The 22,346-nt window shown below is 41.8% G+C and overlaps 1 protein-coding gene across 1 annotated transcript in view; it reads right to left on the bottom strand.

Annotated features, from left to right (window-relative positions):
* The window catches only part of SORCS3 (sortilin related VPS10 domain containing receptor 3), a 261,932-nt gene that overhangs the window by 55,548 nt on the left and 184,038 nt on the right, over positions 1–22,346 (bottom strand). The window contains exons 6-9 of the mRNA XM_088528640.1: positions 20,795–20,859; positions 14,579–14,697; positions 1,909–1,998; positions 916–1,095 (exon numbers count right to left, since the gene is read on the bottom strand). Coding sequence (XP_088384766.1) covers positions 916–1,095; positions 1,909–1,998; positions 14,579–14,697; positions 20,795–20,859 — 454 coding nt within the window. The remainder of the gene's footprint in view (positions 1–915; positions 1,096–1,908; positions 1,999–14,578; positions 14,698–20,794; positions 20,860–22,346) is intronic.

A 22,346-nucleotide genomic window follows, 5' to 3' on the forward strand; every position in this document is an offset into this window, starting at 1 on the left:
GTGCCAATCTGAGCATTTTTATTAAGGAAAAAAACAGCTGCAAACTATTCACAGCAAGGCAAGGCTGTTTTAGGAGAGTTAGTAGTCTGGCAGGAGAATGAGAACAGAAGATGATTCGAGATAGAAGTTATCCCACTATTACCTCTAGGCAAATGGCACCTATAAACTTTTGCTAAATAGTTCATAAACTGCTCAATGATCACAAAGGTAGAATCCAAATTCACTGTCTTTAATGTCTACAATGCCTGTGAGCAAGTATTTCTAGCTGTCTAAGAGGAGAAACCAGTATTTCAGACCTTCCCTAGGCATCCACATTAGCATGAAAGGTTTTCCCTTTTCGGAGTTCATGATATCTCTTTCATGGGATTATTTGTGTAACTGTTGGTCTCATGTCACCTTTTAGACCCAAGTAGAGCAGTTGCAAAAATTCTATCACTCTGATCTATTGGAGTTTTTTGCTCTTCTGGCACTAAGGTTAAGTGTTGACGAAAGGTGTAGGGAACAAAAACTCTGAAGAAAACAACAGGTAATAAAACATCATAGGGGTCTGAGATGTCATATAGCCTCACCAGGAACTGACTCGAAAGCAACAGGTTGTCACATCAATCAGAACTGCACTGCAGAAGGCAGTGCATCTATATGCATCTATCCCCACATGAACTGGCTCAGAGTCAAATCCAATAAATTGGATTTAAAATTGGATTTATAAAATTTAAATTGGATTTATAAAATCAAATCCCTGGATGCCTCAGGGAGCAGTGCCATTTTGGTGCCTGCATAACTGCATCTCTGGAGATCATAGCTTTGTCTGGCATGACCCCCAAAAAATGAAGATTCTGGAAGGAGGAGAGAGATTTACACTTGTCTGAACTACCAAGCAGTTGCTGTTCTTGTATGCTGACCTTTACTACATACCTCATAAAGGTCAATGATGATATTTCCCTCTAGTCCTCTACTGCTTTTCACATTCTCCAAGGCCAGGGTGAAGTACACTCCTCGGGTGTCAGAGATGTACAGGTTGTAGGTATCATTCTGGTTCCACTCCTGAACAGCTGCAAACACCTGATTCTCATCTGTGCTGATAATATGCATGTCCTGTTAAGAGAAGACAAAAAAGGCCTATTACTAAGGATCTCTATATTTCTTTGCCCTTTGGGACATGTAGTAATTACCATGACTTATGAAAGGATGGCAATGAAGCATGAATTATAGGTGATCTTAAATAATTTTCTGTTAAAGCAAGCCAATAAATTCCCACTATTGTGACTTTTCTGCATTTCTTTTTTTTTTTTTTTTTATGGTCACCAGCTGGGTGAAGGGTTTTTGCCTTCCTCATTTTTGGTAGCTTGAAGGAATTTCATTCAGCTGCATTTTTTATTTATAAATTTGAAAGTCAATTTTATCACTCCTGCAAGATTCACAACCCTGTAGGGTAGAGTCCTCCAGTAGTCACTAAGTTTCTACACATGGGAGCACTAGCTTTACAGTTTCTGCTTCTTTCACTGGTTGGAGACTGCAGCAGTGCTCAGCATCCCAAGGCTTCTTCCTGGACCCCAGTGTGATGGCCAGGCTCACCAGCAAGTCATTGCCAGAGAACACAGCAGGACTGAGAACGACGTGTTCACGGGAAACCACTTGAGAACACGTTAGCTCTATTTGCGGAGGCATCTGTTCAGTCCCAACTCATTTTCAAGGATTGCAGGCAAATAAAGGAACTGCTCTTTCTGAAGGTCTCACTGATCAAAGGAAGGGAGATTTAAAAATACCAGCCCCATATTTAAAAAGGAGTATTCAGGTAGCACAAAGAACGGAGCTTCCCAGAGACGAACCCCACTGAGGCACTGCACTGTTGGACAGGCAGTGCTGTCCAACATGCTGCGTGCCTCTGTTCAAACACGGTGCACTCACCTTAGGAAGGGAGTATTTGGGCAATTTAATCTGGGCAAAAGGCTCTCGTCTGTATGACACGTAGTAATTTGCTCTTCCACCAGCTGTCACCTGCAAAACACCAAAAAGAGTGAGTGATGACCCTTCTGAGGCACCTATGCTGACATCTCTAAGAGGATTTGACAGCAATCCTTTCAGTGTTCTCTGTGACCCAAACAGATGTCTCTGAAAGCATCTGCGTAACTCCATCACAGAAACCCCAGGACTGGGAGAGGGATGGGGCTTTATTTACATAAACTTTGCTACTGTACTTTCCAACTTGTCTCTCCAACATACTTTGATTCCAACATGACTTTAAAATCAGATATGTCAGGAAAAAGGGAGAAGCAGGTCTAAGGTTTAAGGTCTCAAGTGGGAGAAAGAAGCGCTTGGGTTCAGCCCATGGTTGCAGCGCAAACTATCTTGAGCAAGTCAGTTGAATTCTCTGTGCTTTTGTTCCTCTTCTGAAAGGAGAGAATACCTCTTTTCTCTGCTGCTTCTCAACCTTTTCTGTTTTCACTGTAAAATTCTCAGGCCAGGATTGTCTTCCAGCAAGTTTTTACTAACAGAAGAGATCCAACTAGCAACATCCAATGTGAACAGGAAGAGCAATGAATACACCCTTGGAAAGTTGAAGATAAGCTCTTAGATGCTCTAGGTCTCCAAAAGAGTCATCGCTTTGAAATCACATTATCTCTGAATTAGGGTGTATGGGCAAATGATAGACATCCAAATCACGAGGTTGTATGGTCTGCCTGAACATTAGCTGTCAAGGCTATGTTTAAATGCCGCACACCATTGAGAAGCTGAGATTTTCAGCTTTCCAGTGATTTTCAACACTTATTTCTATCACCGATAATTTATAAGATATGGGATTTTAAACCTGTCACTAGTGCCTTACTCTTTCAGTGGGTGTTCTTTTTGGCATCATTTTAGGCTTGGCTAAAAGGCTTACAACAGTGAATTTCCTGTTTTCTGCTGTTTTGGTAAGTTTGTAGGTTTTGAGATAAAACAAAACACAAAGCACTTCTCTATTATATGAATTGTCATTTGCCAGCTTCTCACATTTCCAGTAAAGTGAACAGAAAGATCCTGGATTGTCTCCTAGATATATTTCCCTTTCTCTGACAGTGGTATTTCAGAGTGAGCTTACATGGAATATAGTTATGGCATCAATTACGCACTCAGTAATGATATCACCTCTAGATAGTGGCATTCTTCTCTACAGAAGCTGTCACTTGAAGGACATAATATTACTAGTCATGAAATTTGATATCCAATCAATTCAAGATAAGGCTTTTTCCATTGGCAGCTTGAAGAACTGGAAAGAAAGACAGAAAGGTCTGGAAATAGGACTGGCTTCTGCATTCAGACCTTTCTTTCTCCCTACTTGCCATTTTTATTTCTAGTGTGATCACAGCTGCATCTAGCGCTTCCCCAAAAAGATAAAAAAATAAATCCCAAACACTGTATAAGGAGGGGGTAAAAATGGCACATTCCATACTGAGATGAAGCTCTTTAGAGACAGCACAGAGCTAATGTCAAGGGGAAACACAGGCATGGAAATCAAAGCAATTTGCCTGGGATATCAGAACAGGCTGATGGCATCAACAAAGAGAGAAGAGGGGTCACCCGGCCCTCACTCCATGTTAAGCACACTGAGGACTGCCACAGTAGCACCTGTGGGCTCTGCTCTTCAGCTGTGCTGTTGCAAATGCTGTGAGCCTTATTTCACAAGGATATCTGCCATCTAGCATTACCACACCAAAATCAGGTTTTCAAAGAACAGAAGGGACTAAGCAGATAATCCACACTCAGTCTAGCTCAAAAGCAAAATTTCATGTTTGCAGTAATTGTACAATTGCACGTTATTAGCCTTGCAAACTTTGTCCAAAGGAACCCTACTTCTAGGTCATACCATCTAAACAGTGCAGGGTATATTCAAATATCCCCTATTTTTTGGTGATATTTCTGTCCTTTCATGTAACTCTGCCATACAGAATAATTTCATGCCAGCTCATGATTTAAATGCTGGCTCATTATTTGTATTGATAGGAATAACTACTTTCAATGACTACTTTGTAAGGACTCTGGGTTCAACATCCACCTCTTCTGAAGGGCTGAGATATGGTCATTGACTCTCCTTTCAGATTCAGATATGAATATTTACTTCCTCCTCAGGGATGCTGTGATGTTTAATTAACACTGAGAAGAGTCAACAATCTCCAAGTTAATCACATGAAAATGGCGTGGAAGAAATTTCAAGAGGTGATCAAATCCCTGTTCTGTGCCAAGGCGGGATCTACATCAAGCCTGACACTGCCAAAAGATGTTACCTAGTCATAAGACATGAGGCTCTACAATTTTTTTTTTTAATTAAAGAGGCAGCAAGGTAGGGTTTGAACACTGTTCAGGGTCACCAGGCATTAGCTAAACTCTCTTCCAATCCTCTATATGGCACTAAGTTGCTTTGACAAACGTCTAGATACAGGAACCTTTGTGGTCTGTCATCTTTCTGAGCTGGTTACGTGAATCCACCCACATTCTGTTGGCAGGGGTTGCGTGAAGCTCATCTCAGCCAGGACCTCATCTTTGCATGATTTAGATTCATGCTTATAGCAGTTCCAGAAAATGATCAAGCCTTCAATACAACTTTGGCAAGTACTGTGCTAAAGACTGAATTTTGGAAGATGCAGCTTAATTTATTTTGATGAACTTTTCCTTTTCCTTTTGGAGAATGAGCAAATTTTCCAACATTGTAAATTCCAGACATTATGATAGCATTTTCCCCTCTAATGACTCTTTTTAGTTCCCATTTGATGAATGTCACCCAATTATTTGCTGTGAGCTCATCTGTCATGCTCAGTACAGAATTAGCTGGGTTTGTCTTTTCCTCTTTCGTTACTAATGAGTGGTTCGTTAATCCGTTTTTCTGGATTTCTATTTTATGTGCTTAACTGGGCTGCTGGCCAGTGGAAATGATTCCTTTGGACAAACGTGTTTGTTGTTAAACATATCTCTCTCTCCTAACTTGTGTTCTTTCTTCCCCCCTCCTCATACGACCTATTCGTCATCTTTAACATATTCACATTTTGTTACAAGAGGGAAGTTTGGTCTCAGTTACATCAGTTGGCCCTTGAGAAACTTCAGAAGTTTCTCTTTGCCCTCAATTGTCATTGTGCTGGCCCACCACACATCATAACTTGCAAAGGGGCAGAGTTCAGCAAACATAGAAGATAATAGAAAGATGTTCTCAAGGGTGCAGAGAATCGTGGAAAAAGTGGTGTGTAATCCATTCATTTCTACAATCCCTGTGATGTACCTAGAAACACTTAAGCCACTTCTCAGGTTAATGATTTAATATGATTCTTCAAGGATTTTATCCTTCTTTTGGCTAGGCAGAAGACATACATTTTAGGCCTCAGAACACAACGTTCCACAATAGCCCAAGATACCAAAACAACCTCAGGAACTTCAGATCATAATGTGCCATGGGTTATTCTCATCCCTCTGACCAGCTAATGCTGGGAGACCTGTAGTTTCCAGCCATAAGCCAGGCATTGCTATAATGCCAACACACAAGTATTAAATCTTTCCAATAACCTTGGGCTGAACAAGACCCCTCCTGCTTCCTGCTCAAGGGACTCACAGAAAGGCTAAAAGAACAGGCACTACTGCTGACAAGGAAACATCATCAATTAGAGTCATCAAATAGAGCCTTGTTGGAAAAACAGTGGCAGTCTTTGCCTAGTGGACACTTCCTAGGTTAATGGCTGAGAGATCAGAGGGCTATTTTTCTATGCAGTTTATCTGCCTGGGCTATTTTCCACAACAACGATGATCACTTGCACAGTTATTCAAACAGGTCATCTACTTTTTATGTTCTTGATATGTTCTAAGCAAAAGAGAAATGATAATAGCTCCATGGCTCAATCTATAGTGATCAGATTTATTTAAGGGTTTGTAATGTCTATTTCCTTTCAATGCACATCCTGCTTCAAGCCTAAGTCAAGGAGTACTTAGTCCATTACAGAAACAAATTTTAAATTTCCTAGTTGACAGTTAATCATTGGACATTATTTACAGTAAATAATCCTCCCTCCCTCATCTTTTGCTGAGATTATTTCCTTCACTTGTACAGTTATTCCCTTCCTAGTAATAGCAAAGGGGTTGATAGAAGTCAAAAGATGAGAAACATTAGCATTAGTATTGCAATGGCCTCCTGGAACCCAACAGGTGTCCGGGAATCCTTGCTCACTGCTTAAGCCACAGTTATCCGCCATCCTTCTCATGAGCATAAAATTTCCTAAATCAAATTGTGCATTAAAGCACTGTGGAGCAATGCCACGTTAGGCAGGCTGTGCACACACCTCTAGTGCAGGATTTCTCTGCACTTCAGAGCCGGTTACCCTCCGGGCATCGCACAGGTCTGCCAGGGTGATGCCCGAAAAGTTGTGCCCCATCCCTCTTCTGCTGCTCAAGCCTAAGTCTAACTCACAAGACACTCAGCAGACATGATCAGCTGGGCTGAGGAGACTACGTCTGCATCAGTCTAGTGCAATGTTTTGCACTACAGCCAGGACAAACCATCTTTTACATAGTCCTAGGTCCTGAAGTCCTCCATGGCCCCAGAATGAATCACTTCATGATAGCTGCAATGTAGCCCTAATCACTTCCCCGTGGCTTTCACCACTATCACACTTCTGCACGGTCCTCAGGGCAGCACACAATTACCTGGGGGTGAGCAGATATGCCTCTTTCTGCACTGCAGAAATAGATGCAGATTAACACATCCTCAAGTGGCCTCATAAATTAATCAGGTCTGAAAGCACACCGCATTTCAGAGGGACAGACCTACCAATGAACCTTCCTAAGACTAAGCATCATTTAGCAGCATTTATTTTACCAGTCTCCAATTCCCTTTCCTCTCCCCTCACAGCTATGACAGCCCAGCTAAGGGACAGGTGATCCTGAGAGAATATACTGACTTGGCTTTAACAGCAACTCCTGCAGCAAATGTGGACAGCTACACCAAAACACAAGCTATGGTACAGCTGCCAATGTGCACTATCCACACAAAAACCAACTTAAGAGAGGTACATAATTGCACAAATTAAATTTTCTTCAGAGGAAACGTATGAGCCTGCCAAGGTGATCCTTTACACCTTCAGATACAGCTCATACACCAGACAACATGAGGGGAGGGGAGAGAGAAAGATAAAAAAAATAAAGTGTAGCACAAAAAGCCCTAGGAACAAAATGTAAATAAATAAATAACAAAAAGGAAAACGTTAATCAATTTTTATCAACAGATGTTTAGCTTCCAGTTCCACATCTGACAACATTTGGCACAGCAAAGATGAAAAAGTGCTAGGAACAGATGAAAAGCACCCAGCAGTGAATAGGAAAGGAGCTAACTACTTACTGCCTGTCTTGCTTTAAGAAGAGCTTTTAACTAGCACCTGGGATGCATTTTCTTTCATCTGTATGGATTAATTTCCCCTCACTGGAGTGCCATCTAGCATTTTAAATAGGGGCAAGAGAAGATCAGCTGTAGCAAACATTATTCACCAGTAAAACAGGTGTAATCATGTTCATCATTTAAACGTCTTCATCTTATTAGTTTCATAATAAGCTTTTAATGATTTCTTCAATAAAAGACTCAAGGACCAGACCCTCCAAGTTGGAGGGAGCTCCATTGTCCCGCCAAGCCGTTTTCTCTACCATCGATCGCAAAGATAAAAATCAATCGCAGCTAAGCAGGGTGAAGTTAAAAATAAATTGCAGGGATTGATTTCTGTTAGGACCTTTGGCTCCCAGTTAAAAAAACGGAGGAAAGAAATATATATTTGAGCACGGTGTATTTCACTTCAATGAAAATAAAGAGAAAGCTCTAGACTGGGAAATCAAAGTTTAATTTCTCTTCTCCCTCCCACCCTCCCCATACCTTGTTTCACTGCTGTGGGATTTCACATTAAAAATATATCTTTCTTCTTTATTCCTGGAAAAAAACCTGCTTATTTAAGTGATTAAGTTGACAGCTTGAGAACTGAGGTCAGGTATCTCTATGAGTTGGTGCAATGTCTGCTGTGCCTGTGGCCACTGGTGAAGTCTGCTCACCTGATAACTGCCTTCGATTCAGCAAAGTAAACTCATTTAGCACCCCCTTAAATACATAGTAAATCTGAAACATGCACTCATGTCCTCCTAAATATAAGAGTTTATAAATTTCCTGAACACCAGTTAAAGTAATAATAGTAAGAAACCCATTTCTCTGAGCTAAGTTTTGACATGTTTAGCTTGTAGAATGATTAGGAACTTCTTTTTCTCTACAAAATCCTAAAGAGAAATGTTCTCCTACCACACACTCCACTGCCAATTCTAAAGCTGTCTAAATACAAGGAATATTTTGCTTTTTTTGAGGCTGATAAAAAATCATTTCTTATAAGAATATTCACTTAGATAAAAATGGAATTTGATTCAGATTAACAAAAAGGACACAAGCACCACTTTCTCCATTAAATCACTTCAGTTGAGATTTTCTGGGTACTCTCTGATGATGAGACACCAGGCATCCAAAAAAGGCAGTATTATCCATAGGTGCTGTAAGACACTATCAATGGTTGTGGGTGAATGCTGACATGTGCATATGTTCTAAGGAGACTTTCTGATGCAAAAGAAGACTGAATTGGTTCAATAGCTTTTGGCAGAAATGCCTCGTCCTCGGAGCCAGAGGAATTATTCAGATCCGTATTATGGGAGTCACACTTAGCTGTATCATACCACATTAGCTAGGGAAATTCTGGGTTAGCTTGTTCTCACTTATACTGCAGAAAACACTGAGACACAGCCTTTCTATACAACCCTTTTCAAGTAAGGAAAACTTGTCTATGTGCCAAAGTACTATGGAGGATGAAAAATAGACACGATTGGCGTGAGAGAGGAGCATTTTGACTGAATGTTCTCAATTTCCATGCGGACTTCTGGATATATAAAAGCCTCACCTGTTGCCACACGGCTTTGCGTGTAAGCTGTGAGTGCCACCATCCCAACCACTGCTCACAGCTGACAGTCACAGACCCCATCTCACTCAGGAGAATAACACGCCAGCTTCTCTCTTTCCTCCCACTCCTACCTTACCACATCATCCTCAGGAAAAAGGACAACCAGCAGAGCACTTAGTTTTCTGACCATGAAACCATCACATGCCTCAGGGCAGCTTGATCTGGAGTCAAGAGATGGCTGCACAACTCCCAGGTGCCAGGAAACTGATACACAAATGAAATGTCCCAGAAAGTTGCCAAGATATGAGGGGAAATAGCAGGAAAGACCAGGTAGGAGACAATAGCAGGGATGAATATAACACTACGTGAGTATTTGGGGAGCAGGCACACCAAACCCTCGTATGAATTTCAGCCTGCAGTTAAGCACCCACAGGAGTGGAAAAGGCACCTGTGTCCATGTTCTCTAAAAGCCTTGGAACATGCTGACGTATTGCCTCTCAGCATGTCTCTCTTTGGTTAATGGTGCAAGGAACTTCTCATTTAAAGTGGAAATGGAGCAGAGTCTGAAGCAAATAGCCAGCCTTTTTCAACCAGAGCTTGCAGGTATTGTCCTCATGAGGCGAAACCCCCAGCCTTTAGCTCCAAAGACAAAACAGAGTGTTCATCTCCAAAGACATTTCTCCAGCCTTCTAAAGGTGGCAGGTATCACTCTCCAAATTCAAACAAGGTATCAGCTTCTTCTGGCCCCAGAGGACATTGCCAAACCCAGAACTTTTGTCACTGCAAAGTGCTGCAAGTTTGAGCCACATTTCAGACTGACTCCAGTTGCATCTGTTGGAATAGCAGAGTCTGCACCATCTCAGAGAGAAGAAACAAAGACATAACAAACAATCCAGGTAGGCATCACTCACCCCGCAACACATCTCTGCACTGACACACGGTCAGTTCAAATCTAAAAGGCCAAAGTTACCCTGAGGGTCTCCAAGCACTGCCAGAGACAGCGACTTCAGAGAGGAAGGGGAGTTGTGTTAACTTGATGCTGAGCTACACCGGTAGGACTGCTGGCAGGAAAGCTGCACACCAGAGGTTTTACACTGCATCAAGGAGGACACAGTAATGTACAGGGAGAGGAAACATCTACAGTTGGGAAAAAAAAAAAAAAAAAAAAGGAGGGGGACAATTTTCAGGTACCTAATCCTTCCTTAAACCCCTTACTATCTTATGAGTGTGTCCAAAAGCTTCTCTGCTTCTTTGCCAACTCTATCAATTCTAATATTATAAAAGACACTACCCCTCCCTTTGCTTTGTCTCCCTTGCATCCTTAGGCCATCAGTGCTCTAACACCAGCATTACCAGCAGTCTTTACGCCACACACCCTGGGGAGTTTCAGCACTGTTACCGTCCCATCCCAGTCACATAAGGATCTGTGGGACAGCAGAGCCCTTATGTGGGTCTGCACTAGTGAGCTGAGAACATCCTCCACGCTCACCAGGGGCCAGGTTCATCAAACGCAGGACTGCAGGCACCTGGCACCACCACAGGGCTGTTTCACCTGATACCTGCAACTTCAGATTACATAACTGGGAACAACTACTTTAACTTTGCAATAATTAGCTCCATGTGCCCACTGTAGATCTGTCCACAAGAATGTTGCTTTGTGCAAAAAACATGATTTTACAGCAAAACTGATTTTCAATGAACGCAGGGCCACCAAAAATAAAAGTATTTTTCTCTGAATAATGCCTTCTCACTCAAAAACAGAATTTCCCCTCAAATCATCTCCATTTTCATTAGAATATGTTGCATTTTAGAGCCTTTTCATCAGCCTGAACAATTTCATTAGAACACAGATGGTCCAAAGAAACCAAAAAAACTAAAACACACCAAAAATGGCTTTCTTGAAAAATATTTTCCCTGAAACAACACTGTGATTTATTTTTATGTTAGAAATTCTCCAAAATCTCAACTGACTGGGTACACACATAAAACAAAAACCTATCCCTGACCAATGGAGCTTATAATGATAGCTCTGCACATGAGAACAAATGAAGCAGCTCAGGTAACTGCCAGGAAGCTGAACCTTACACACAGTTGCAGGCAATCTCCATCCTGGGCCTAACAAGTCATGTATTTCAGCAGCAAGCAGCCAAAGACAACAAAAATAAAGGTATGTTACAGTTATCTGCTGTTCAACGGCCCTGTCATTAAACACATGCAGATCTGTCATTGACCTTAATGGTGAAGCACAGCTTACGTTTCCTAGGCCTGCATGAAATTATTTCCCTTTTGGTACAGGAAGAAATTCATGCTTAATACAATATTTGTAGCTTTTCACACAAATAAATGACCTGCTTTCCAAGCTGTATGAATTTTAGAGTATTAATCATGAAAGGAGGAGTTGATTCTGGCTCCTAGTTACCTCAGAGCAATCTTATTAACTTGAATGAAATCTTATATGCATAGCAGAGGGCAAGATTTTCACCTAACATATCAATTTATGCAGAATTACCAATCTTAAATAGGGATGTGCCAGGCATCCTTGAATTACTATTGATCAATCAAGTAGAAAGTCAATCAATAAGTTCTGGGTGATACCTACTGTTTTATTCATATGAATTCTTTCTCTTCTCTCTTAGCAGCTATTTCTTCCTTCCATCTTCATTATTTTTTACATTTTTCATCATGTGCTACATTATTTTTCTCCTTTACCTGGTAGCAAGTCTTTTCAACCGCTCTTCATGGGAAAGTTTCTTCCCAGCATAGAATCATTCTCATATCCCTTTTTTAGCCTGTAATTCTGCAACACCCTTTCAGAAGCGCTGCATGACAGTGCTCCACATGACAAGGAATCACTGATTCATAATGGCACTAGAACATTTTCCATATTCTTCTTTCCCCTATGTGTTATGCACCACACTGTCACATCTACTTTGAGCGCACAGAGTTACACAGGTTAATGCTTCCCAGGAATCTGACACTACAGGCCTGCTTATCAATTTGATTAACGTGGTATTTATTTACTACTGAGTAATTGCATACAGATAAACTAAAACATTGACATCTGCAGCTGGGATTCATCTATCCTGATTTTAGCTGTCAAAAAAGTTAGGAATCTTTTGTAAGCTGTAGTTAGGTTTCTTCTAATGTTAATGAGAAAGGCACATTCAGAGAGATATCCATATCATCTTACAGCATGTGTCTAGGGTAAGATGAATTGTCCCTGCAGGTTTGATCTCTCCACTCACTTCAGCAGAATACAGACTACTGGTTTAGGCTAAAAGCCTAATGTTTGCAGGACAAGAGTTAAATGTGAAATGTGGTCCTCTCTCTGCTTCTTTATATTGCTTCTGAATTGTTTCGGCACAGACAGATCTAAACTCATATGCCCATGCTTTATGCAGCTACTAAACCTCACCAGGTTCTTAACATTTAATTTGATATTTATTTATTCATCTCTGCCCAATATTTGAAATTCAGAAGAGCTGGCTCCCATATTTCTGCCTGCCATTATCCAGACAGAATTATATGCATGAGACATTGCACACACTGTGAATCTGATGCATTCCATAATAGGCAGTTACATCCCATGGATTGTGATACTAATACATCCAGGACATATCAGTACTCCTACATATGTACCAAGCAAACACTCTGCACAGCCTATTGACCGTATGCTGGACACGGTGGATTTAACACAGCCTCAGCTGAGAGAGGAGTGTGATGTGAATCTGAAGGTCTGAGCGTTACCTCAATACTACATGGAATTAATCCATGCAGCTCCTTGAGCCAGTTAGAACAGATTGCTGGATAGACAGAAACCTGCAATTATGATGCAGAATAGAGAAAAAAGTGATAGACAGCCCATGAAAGTGCAAGTCTTCTGCCAAAATTAGTAGAACTCTTCAGGGACTGCGTTTAATATTTTTTAAAAGTGATTTTCTCTTCAAAGAACCATTAAGCTGTATAAAATAGTGCTAAGGATATTCAAGGCCCTTCATGTACTAACACATATATTCATATAAATGCATATACACATTATATATATAAATACTATATACGGATAGCTAGATATGGATATATATATGTATACACACACATACACACACTGTTTATTTAACTGGAAGTAATTAGCAGCTATTAGATGGAGCCTGGAGCATCATTTCTGCTCCATGCTAATTTGAGCAGAGGAATGCTCATGCCAGGCAGATGTCCTCACGGAGAGCCCAAGTTTCTAAATACAGCAGCCTTGTTTTAACACAGGTGAGAGATGAGGAATGAGAAATCTCTGCGAGGCCTTGCGCCAGCCATAAAGAACTGGGATGCTCAATAATGCCCTCAGCCACAGACACAAACCACCACATTAAAACTGAGACTCTCACGCTCCTCGGAGAGTAGTGCATTCACGTTTGGAAAACCATTGCCTCCAGTAGCAAGTTGCAGAAGGTCCATTCTTGATATACACTATGAGCAGGTGTCCCCATGATGCCAGAGGAAGCAGCAGTGGGACAAGTTCTGAGGGGAGCTGTGGCTCCCATAGCAATCAGCCATCTCCAGAGCAGCCAACTCGCCCGCTCGCATGACGAGCCGACTGCCAGTGATGCACCCGTGCACGCAGATCCCAAACCATACGGATCCAGATCATACGGATCCAGCTTTCTGCCAAATCCCAGCCTACCCACTTAAACTCCCATTTTTATGAGCAGCACTTTGAAGACAGAAAAACAGAAGCTTAGCTCAACTCAGCCTTGCCCAAAAAAAGAGAAGTATATGTCTTTTCTGTACCTCTTGGATCCAAGCCCTGTCTCATCTTTTCAGCATTGGTCACAACCAGCTAACGTCATCATCCTCTATAATCTCTGTGACTTCAGAGCTTTCTACAGCCTGGAATCACTGCAGCCTGAATCCTGGTCTTCGCCCAAATAGCACGTTTTTAGGAAATACTATTTCCACACCATCACATCATATTATTCATTCTCACACCTCCACAGACGTGAAATGAGGAGAGATGACCTTGTTACATCCAGCAGTTTTATCAGAAAAAGTCTCCAAAATGAGTAGCTTCTCCTTGAATTTCTATCACTGTCTCCCCATATACAGAACCATCATCAACTACTTGACAAATTTACAACCATTTTCCACTTTGAAGTTGCTTTGCAACATCTTTTTCCAATCTCCTGCTATCTTGCCTCCCACAAATACTGCAAATACTTCTTCAATCCTTCAAGCCTTACTTGTTGTCTGCCAAATCAGCACAAACTTTTCCATTTGTTAAAATGATCCCTCACATCTTTGCTCTGTTCTTCACTGTTTTCTCCAGCTCGTCACTAGCTTCTTTGCGTTTTCCAAGTAGCTTCAACAACAGCAAGCTGGACCCTTATGACCACTGATGAATGAACTTTCAAAACACATCAGATTGAAGATTGGAAGGGAATCATCTAGTCCAACCGCCCTCCTCAAGCAAGGGCACCTAGAGCATGTGCCACAGAGATAGAACTGCTTTGCCTCAGACTCCCAGCCAACCTGTAGCAGGCAAGTATAGCTTTTCAATCCCATGGCTTCTCTTTCCATGGACAGAAGAACACGCCTCTTCTCACACAGACACCTTTTTCAGACAGAATTCATGTCACATTCATATCAGGTCAACCTACCTGGGTGAAGATATATTCATCCTGGACAACAAGCGAGCTGATGTCAATGGAGCGTGAGAAAGGCCCGATCCTTTTGGTCTCTGAACACTCCTGAATCCGACAGGTTAAATAGTGGGTGCCTGTAACAGAAGAACATCTACGCATGAGAAATGCCCACATATGAGCTTGTTGTCCAAAAATGTTATCAGCAGCTTGAAAGAGAGTGTCTGAAGGGAAGTTTAAACCTTAACCAGCTAGATGCTACAGCACAGTCCACCTTCAGCCTTCAAAGACTGGGACCGACTGAGGAATTCACCACATTTCCACAGGCCACCATTCCCTTCCCTGTTGTGCAGGTATCTCTCAGGCTAGTTAAATTGCAATAAGAAATGAAGGATACAAATCATATCACAATACTGATGAGATGATATAGAGCAGATAGAGATTTCAAAAGCTATCCATGTAGAATATATTCATTTCATTACTTTTCTGGGTGTCTCCCCATCCTCCTCCTGAAATACCCTAGCCTTGATGACTAGTTTTAATTGCAGTAGTAATACACCAAGAGGAAAAAAAAAAGAAACACAGTAATACCAACACTATTAAGTTCAACTTATTTTACTGAGAAAATACCTCTCAAAATTAAGTAACAGCCATTGCAGGCAACATATGCTAGGTATGAAAATGCTAGAGACATGACACTTCAGCACGACTAGCTGAAGAGTCCCAATAGTAGCTATGTGCACTGCAAAAAGCATGAGTAGCTTCTGTTTGGAGAGAGGATGGGAAGACCATCACGCTGTTGGGACACCTTGCCAGTCCCCAGCATTGCTTGAGAGCAACAGAGCTCCAAGAAGAATGTGAAGAAGAGACAAGTCAATCAAATGCTACCATAAAGCGGCCTGTATTGCAAAGCAGACGTGTCGGCAGATGCCCAGAGTGGTAAGAAGAGACACACTCACCTCCAGCGTGTTGTCAGGAGTGACAGGGAATTAAGTGTTAATTTACTTGGGCTAAGAAAGGAAGCGAAACAGAACAATCAAGGCATTGTATCTGTGTATTATGTAATCTAAATATGCCATCTCTGCCTTTGAATTGCCCTTCTGAAAACTGCAAATTAGGAGGAAAATGAAAATACAACTGAAATGACAGCTGCAGTGATAAAAGGATCATATCTTTTACACTTTGATACTTTTACAGTCTTCTTAGCTTCAAACACTTGTTGACTTTTCTATAAGTGGTGAGGGCAGGCCATTAAGAAAGAAAATAGAGTTTATAAGGGCCAAGGTGAGCCTGATTCAGTGATTTTAGTTCACATAACTGCACCCATTAATAAGGATCTTGCTGAACTGAGCCCAAAAAGATAAAAGGGAAGTTCAAAAGGGGAGTAACTAGTCTAGCAAAATTTCTTACAGGATTCTCCTACCCATAAAACCTGCTCCTGTCCTCTGTCTGCTTCTTCAAGAGACAGTAAAATCTGTTTCACAGGAAAGCAGTGGGGGACATGACTTATACCCTCTGACATGCAGCTAATTGTCTCCTCAGGTTCAAGTTAAAGTCAAGATTCACAAAACTTGGCAGTTACTGCTTCCATAGCTTCATCTTACCAAAAGACTCTAAAAAATCAAAAAGAAGGTAAGGCAGGCCAGAGGCATTGAAGCCAACAGTAACAGCAATGGTATTGGCCAAAAAAAAATTAAAAAATCCCAAACTACAACCGTTTTTTCATCTAGTAAAGGTTCATGCCCAAAAGCATGACTGGAAGTCCATGCTTAAAGGCTGCATACCTGGCTGTGGTCTGAGGCATGAAATTCCAGGTGGATAGGGGCTCATTCAGAGCACCTGCACACATCTGGGTCTGCGATGAAAACGCAGTCCCACTGACCATGCTAAAGCAGCAGAAACTATCGCCAGTGCCAGCTCAGAGTATCTGGATGTAACTGAAGTATACGGCGTACAGTGAAACAGATCTGTCCTAAAGACAGTGTCAAACAACTGGAGACTCAGAGGAGTTGTGCTTTCTCCCAGCATAAAACCCAGCAGTAGTAGGTCAGAATCTCAGCTGAGGGCAGTTAAGCCTCTTCACCAGTTGACACATACAGATCTGGTCCAGAGTTGTTATTTATCTCTCACATCTAAAATCTAAGACATCTTTGCAGTAGATAAAAAACAACCTCTTCAAAAACAAGAGGGTCTTACATGATTGCTATTGTACCCAAAGAGCCTTGACTTGGTTCTTTGAGACTGCACTAAAATTAGGTAGAGCAAGGAGGAGAGGTCAGGAGCTGTATTTTTAGAAGCTCATTCCCTCTGGTATGTTCTCCTACACACTCGCTTAGATATTCTTATCCCTCCGAACAGGGGATAATTTGCTATTGGTGAGTGACAGAACAGGAGAAGGAATAAAAACCTGTCACAAATAAATGAAAAAAAAAACCCAACAAACACACAAGTGTTGACATGACAACTAGCTTCTTGCCTACTGGGAAATGTGTCATTTTGAGCGTGTTACACCAGCAATCAAATATACTCAAAGAAAGGCACTTGATTAATATTCACAGGAAGCATGGGGAGCTGATGGTGGTGGTGAGCTTATCTCACTATCCACTTTCCACTTAGTTTCTTCTTCATTTATTTTCATATATTTTACAATACAGAGCTTGTAAAAGAAAACAACCAAAGAGATCAAAAAATTATCTTCATATCTGTCTTTGACACAAAAATGAGCTCAATTTCATCTTTATTCCCTATAGAAAATGAAAAGGATGCTTAAAAATACACTTTAAAAAATCTTGTTAAAAATGACAGGGTATAACAAATAGCAACCTTGCAGCAAGAAAAAATGATGCCATCCACTATAACAAAGTAGAAAGTGGACGTTTCAAAGGCAAAATGATCAGACTAGAGAAAGACCTAGAACAACAGCTCTGATCAGAACATGTCCAAACTGAGAAAATCCAAAGGCAGAAATTTCAAGGCCAGGGACTATGAACGGCCTACAAAGTCCCTGCTTTGCCAAACCAAGCACGACTGAGAAGCTTTTGAGGGAAGCAGGAATGCAAGAGGCTTTCTCTGGTGGGCAATGCCCAAAGATGCTGAAACAGCTGAGCCTGTCACTAATGTTGAAGGCTGGCGAAGTTGGTCCTCCCGGGACCTGTTACTGCAACTTGTAGGAGACGTGGGACAGCAAGGGCTCCTAGCAGGGCCTGCAGTGTTAATGAGGCAGCGAGAGCAGGCACGGCTGGCCAGCATGGCTAAGAGAAGCACAGCTGATGGACACAAATTGCACTGGCAGATTGGCTCCGCTTCCATCAGTGGCCAGTGAGACTTAAAATCATAAACTGCCAAGAAAACTACTGGGGGAGAGGGAAAACAATCAGCTGACCTAGCCATTCCCTCCACCTCAAGGTAAAATAGTCTAGGAATGTAGACTGGATGGTAATTTTTTCCCTAGGAATTAGCTAACCATAATCCATTTTTATCTGTTCCCCCCCCCTATTTTCCCTTTAATTAAAATATTGCTTATTGCATCATACATGTGAGTGGGGAGAACTCACAATTCTCTCATTGAACATTAAAAAGTTTAATAAAATATCTTTTCCAGGTGTGCCACTGTATTTGTAATAATCTCCTTGCATTCAGTCCTGCCCTTGCAGTTGTCATCAAACACAGGCAAAGTACAGTGCCCAAGGCTGCTACTCGTTTTTGTAATTTAAAAATGCAAGTCTGCATTATTATCCAGCTACAATAGCTCTGCCAAGATGTCAAATTATGTGATAACTTCATCTGTTATAAAAGACAGTAAAGGCTTGAGATCAGGAAGACACTGGAATTTGCAGTGTCTTGTAAATATTTGGGGAGACTAAACACTGGGGCAGGTTTATCTCAGAGACCCCATGTTCTTTTAAAGACAAGTAACACCTGAAAGATATAAGGCAAGATGTCTTGCAGAAGGACATACACTGAAGGGGTGAATAAACCCTCCACCTTCCATCTCCCTTAGCTTCCTGGGAGCCCTGACTCATCCATGGATGAATGTGACTCTAGCAGCTCCCATCACCTGTTCCCAGCCACAGAACATACATTAAGCTCCAATGTCTGAATCAGCTTTGGATCAGTTATTGACTCCAGTAGGAAACTACTGTTAGAAAAAACAAACTTTACTCTCATTTTGTGTGTATGTGTGTGTGTGTCATGAAGGGAAACACAAGAGTTGCACCCTCTTGAAGTGGTCAGGGACAAGAAAAACAAGGGTTCTAGTCCCCGAAATGAGTTGAGCAATGCATACACTCATATCTGTATCACGTTAAGCATCAGCTAAGGGACTAAGCTACCACATTGATCTCAGAGGCAGTAGAAAACGGTCCCCTTCTTTCTGCCAGTTTCTCATCAGAAACTCTCAGTCAGGCAGACATAACTGCAGGTAGAAGTTTCTCAATTTTCAGCAGATATAAGTGCCTCAGCTGTTTCACTAAAAGCACAAAGGTCTATTCTGGCTACAGAGTCAAAGAGGAGAAAGAAATTCAGTCTGCCTTTCCTGACTACACAGAGCTGTACTTGCACCACATCAGGTGAACCTACAGCTTCGAGAATTTTTGTTTTTAACAACATAAACTAATATCATTTTAAATCCTAAAAAAAAAAAAAAAAAATCAAATTGGAACAATATGGTCCTCTTATGCCAGGCTTGGCTGAAAGAAGAGGCATTTTGCTGCAGAGGAACACACTAGTGGGCCAAGCACAGCCCACTGGGTCCTGCCTGTGCTGCAGTCTGCTGAGACTACAGCTCACAACGGGACCGTTTTGCTGGTGCCGCTGTTTAAGCCTGGCTTGCAGGGGAACCCTCAATACCATCGACAGGCAATTTCAAAATGCTGAATTTATACATTAAAACAAGAACAAACACCAACCCCTCGAGCAAACAAGACCTGCAGGAAGAGAGCTGTCTGTGAACTGGGGAGACATCTTTCAGATGAAGCATCTACATCCTTGACACAGCCAGTATTCAAATAGCTGGGTGAGCAAGTTTAAGCTTAGTTTGAAAGCAGGCTCCATCAGCAGTTTGTTTGCTTACTTGCTTGTTTACTTGCTTTTGGCCACATCTCTCGACATCTCTACAACAGCACACGCAGCAGCAAAGGCACTGGGGAAGCCTCCCTACCTTGTCCACCCACCTGCTGGTCTGTTTTGCTCTTTCCCCATATTTAACAAACAGCTGTCACCCCCACGCTTTTATTGCCTGGTTATTTGTTCAGCTGCCATCACTAAATAGCAGTGGGAAGTCAGTGAGCGATTTTAGAACCACCACAGCCTTAGAGAGGATATCCTGATAGACAGGAGCTGGTTCAGCTGCATCTGGCTCCTGCAGCATTTGACTAAAATAGTCTGCACCCAACAAAACCGAGGCCCTTTTCCAACAGAAATCCTCTATAGCCCCTGTCACTACCCCACAGAGATTCTGTGCTGCTTTCCTATGCTGTTCTTGTAGTTTGAGGGACACATGGCCCATCGTGGTGTATCACTGAGCTGCACTTAAGCAACTGCCAGGCTCCATCCAGAAAAGGATGCATTACCATGCTGGGATCCTGGGAAATATAAAACATTTTGGAGAAAGTGGTGGAAAAAAAATCAACTTACTTCTAATATATCATGTCTTCTTCCTCAGAGGTTCATTGCTTAAGAATCCATACTACTTCAAATATGGCTAGATGCATTTCAATGAAGGGGGGTGGGAGGGTTTTTTTTTTATGTATTTCTAATTTTATATAAGGGCACCTCTTACAGGCTTGCAACATCTAGATGCAGAGCAAACCTGGATGATCCCTTCAATACGTGTCAAGGGGTGGTTGGGGCATAGGGACTTTCTGGCTGAAGAAGTCTGACAGTCAGCAATTTGTCACACAGTCTGCTAAATTCCCAGGTATGACCAAGCTGTTTTGAACCCCTCTGCAAGTGTACAGAAGTTCTGACTCATATAGAATAAGTGATAATGAAGCAGCTAAATAAGGAACAGAATGGCTCCCTAACCCAATAGATTGTGCTTTTGCCAAGGTTCTGCACAGATACAAGCCCTGAAGCCTTCAAATTCCCCCCTATGCCTAAGGATAAGAGTATGACCCACATCTTTCCTATAAATTAAAATACAAATTGGGAGGAAAAATGAGCCAAGTGTAGTTCATTCCTCACTCCCCTCTTCACTCAAGGCCCACTTGATCAGTGTTGGCTGCAGACACTCACGTCCATCGGCTGTCCGGGCTTCCATGTGCACAAGGTCAGGCTCTTTATCCAAACCCGTCACCGACCTGGGGAAGAAAAAGACAGAGAAGGCAGCCAGTGAGATAAAAGGCTGCAGTCAAATGAAGATGAAAAGAAGGTGAGGGAAGTAAACTAGTTTAACCGTCCACCTTACGACACTTGGGATCTACCAGGTCCCTACCTCCTACTCACCATGCTGTCTCCTCTGTGTTTCTACACTCAGCTCACTCTTCGGATCCTTTAAAATACCTTTCCAGGCAATGGTGAGTGAACCTGCCTGTCCTCTTCCTGAGATCCAGTAAAACCAGAACTCTATTTTAGTAACGCTCAGTAGACAGATGTTCTCTGTCTAATTCAGCAAATCTAAAATGGCTTTAATGTGACTGAACAGTGACGTAAGAGACTGAGCTTCTTGATCTGTCCCTAGTTTGTTGGGCAATATTGCTACCATATACCTCAGTTTCCCATCTGCAAAATAGGAACTATGATATTAATTTTCACAGTGAAGTGCTGATAAAAATGCTAGCAAGTATTCATTGCTCACCCCATGCCTGTGATGATCATGAAATAGGGCACGATGAGTCTCCCTAACCCCACTGGTGAAAGACCAAGCACTCCAAGTCATGTGTACTGTTATTTTATTTTCTGAAAATATTTTGCAGGGCACATTACAAAGACAGTTTTCCTCCTGGCAGAGGGAAAGTCCAGCCCAAAACAGAATTGTTATTATTAGTGTACTGGCTGATAAGTATCACTGGGGGATGAACATTTAGTCCTAGCAATGTCTGGCAGGGGAAAAAAAAAATCCATAGATGTCCATGTGATTTATGGAGCAGCTTCTCCTGAGTTAACCAAGGGGTTAGATTAAAAAGGGACAATGACAAAAATCAGTTTCTAATTTGGTGGAAGCTGAATTTGATACAGTAGAGTGTAAATAATAGATTCCCTCCGAGCCAGCCAACGTTCACAATTCCCTAATGTTCTGAAACACTTTTATCACAATCCTTTGCTACTTTAATCCTGGGGGCATCAACAGCTAAAACATTTCAAAAAAAAAAAAAAGGGAAAAATAAAGGAAATAAGAACAAACAAAATACAGATGCTCTGACACAGTTTCGTGGTTCTCAAAAAAAAACACAGTGATTGAAGCAGCCACAAACACACGCATGTGCTGGAGTTCAGCTGAGCCCCGCCAGTGCTGCAAATGCCAGAACAGCTACATGATGACCCAGTGTGGAGGTAACTCAAATTGGCACTGCTTGTTAGCAGGAGCATCACATCAATAGCACGTCCATTTAAAAACACATTGGGAACTGAGGCAAAATAAAACAGAACAAAACAAAATGCTTTGCACAAGCAAAGCTTTCATCATCCTACTCTCACGGAGAAACGGTCTGTTCCTTGATTGCTACCATCACTTTCAGGGTGATCCCATAAGGAAGAAAACGCTGCTCAGTATCAGCAGGAAGCCCAGGACCGTCCCCATCCCTGTGACCATGTCATTAACCAAGCTATGATATTCTGAGGATTCGGA

The sequence above is a fragment of the Tinamus guttatus genome, unplaced genomic scaffold (assembly GCF_059628265.1).
Source record: "Tinamus guttatus ecotype Peru unplaced genomic scaffold, ASM5962826v1 Tinamus_guttatus_pri_ptg000314l, whole genome shotgun sequence".
Classification (NCBI taxonomy): Eukaryota; Metazoa; Chordata; class Aves; order Tinamiformes; family Tinamidae; genus Tinamus; species Tinamus guttatus.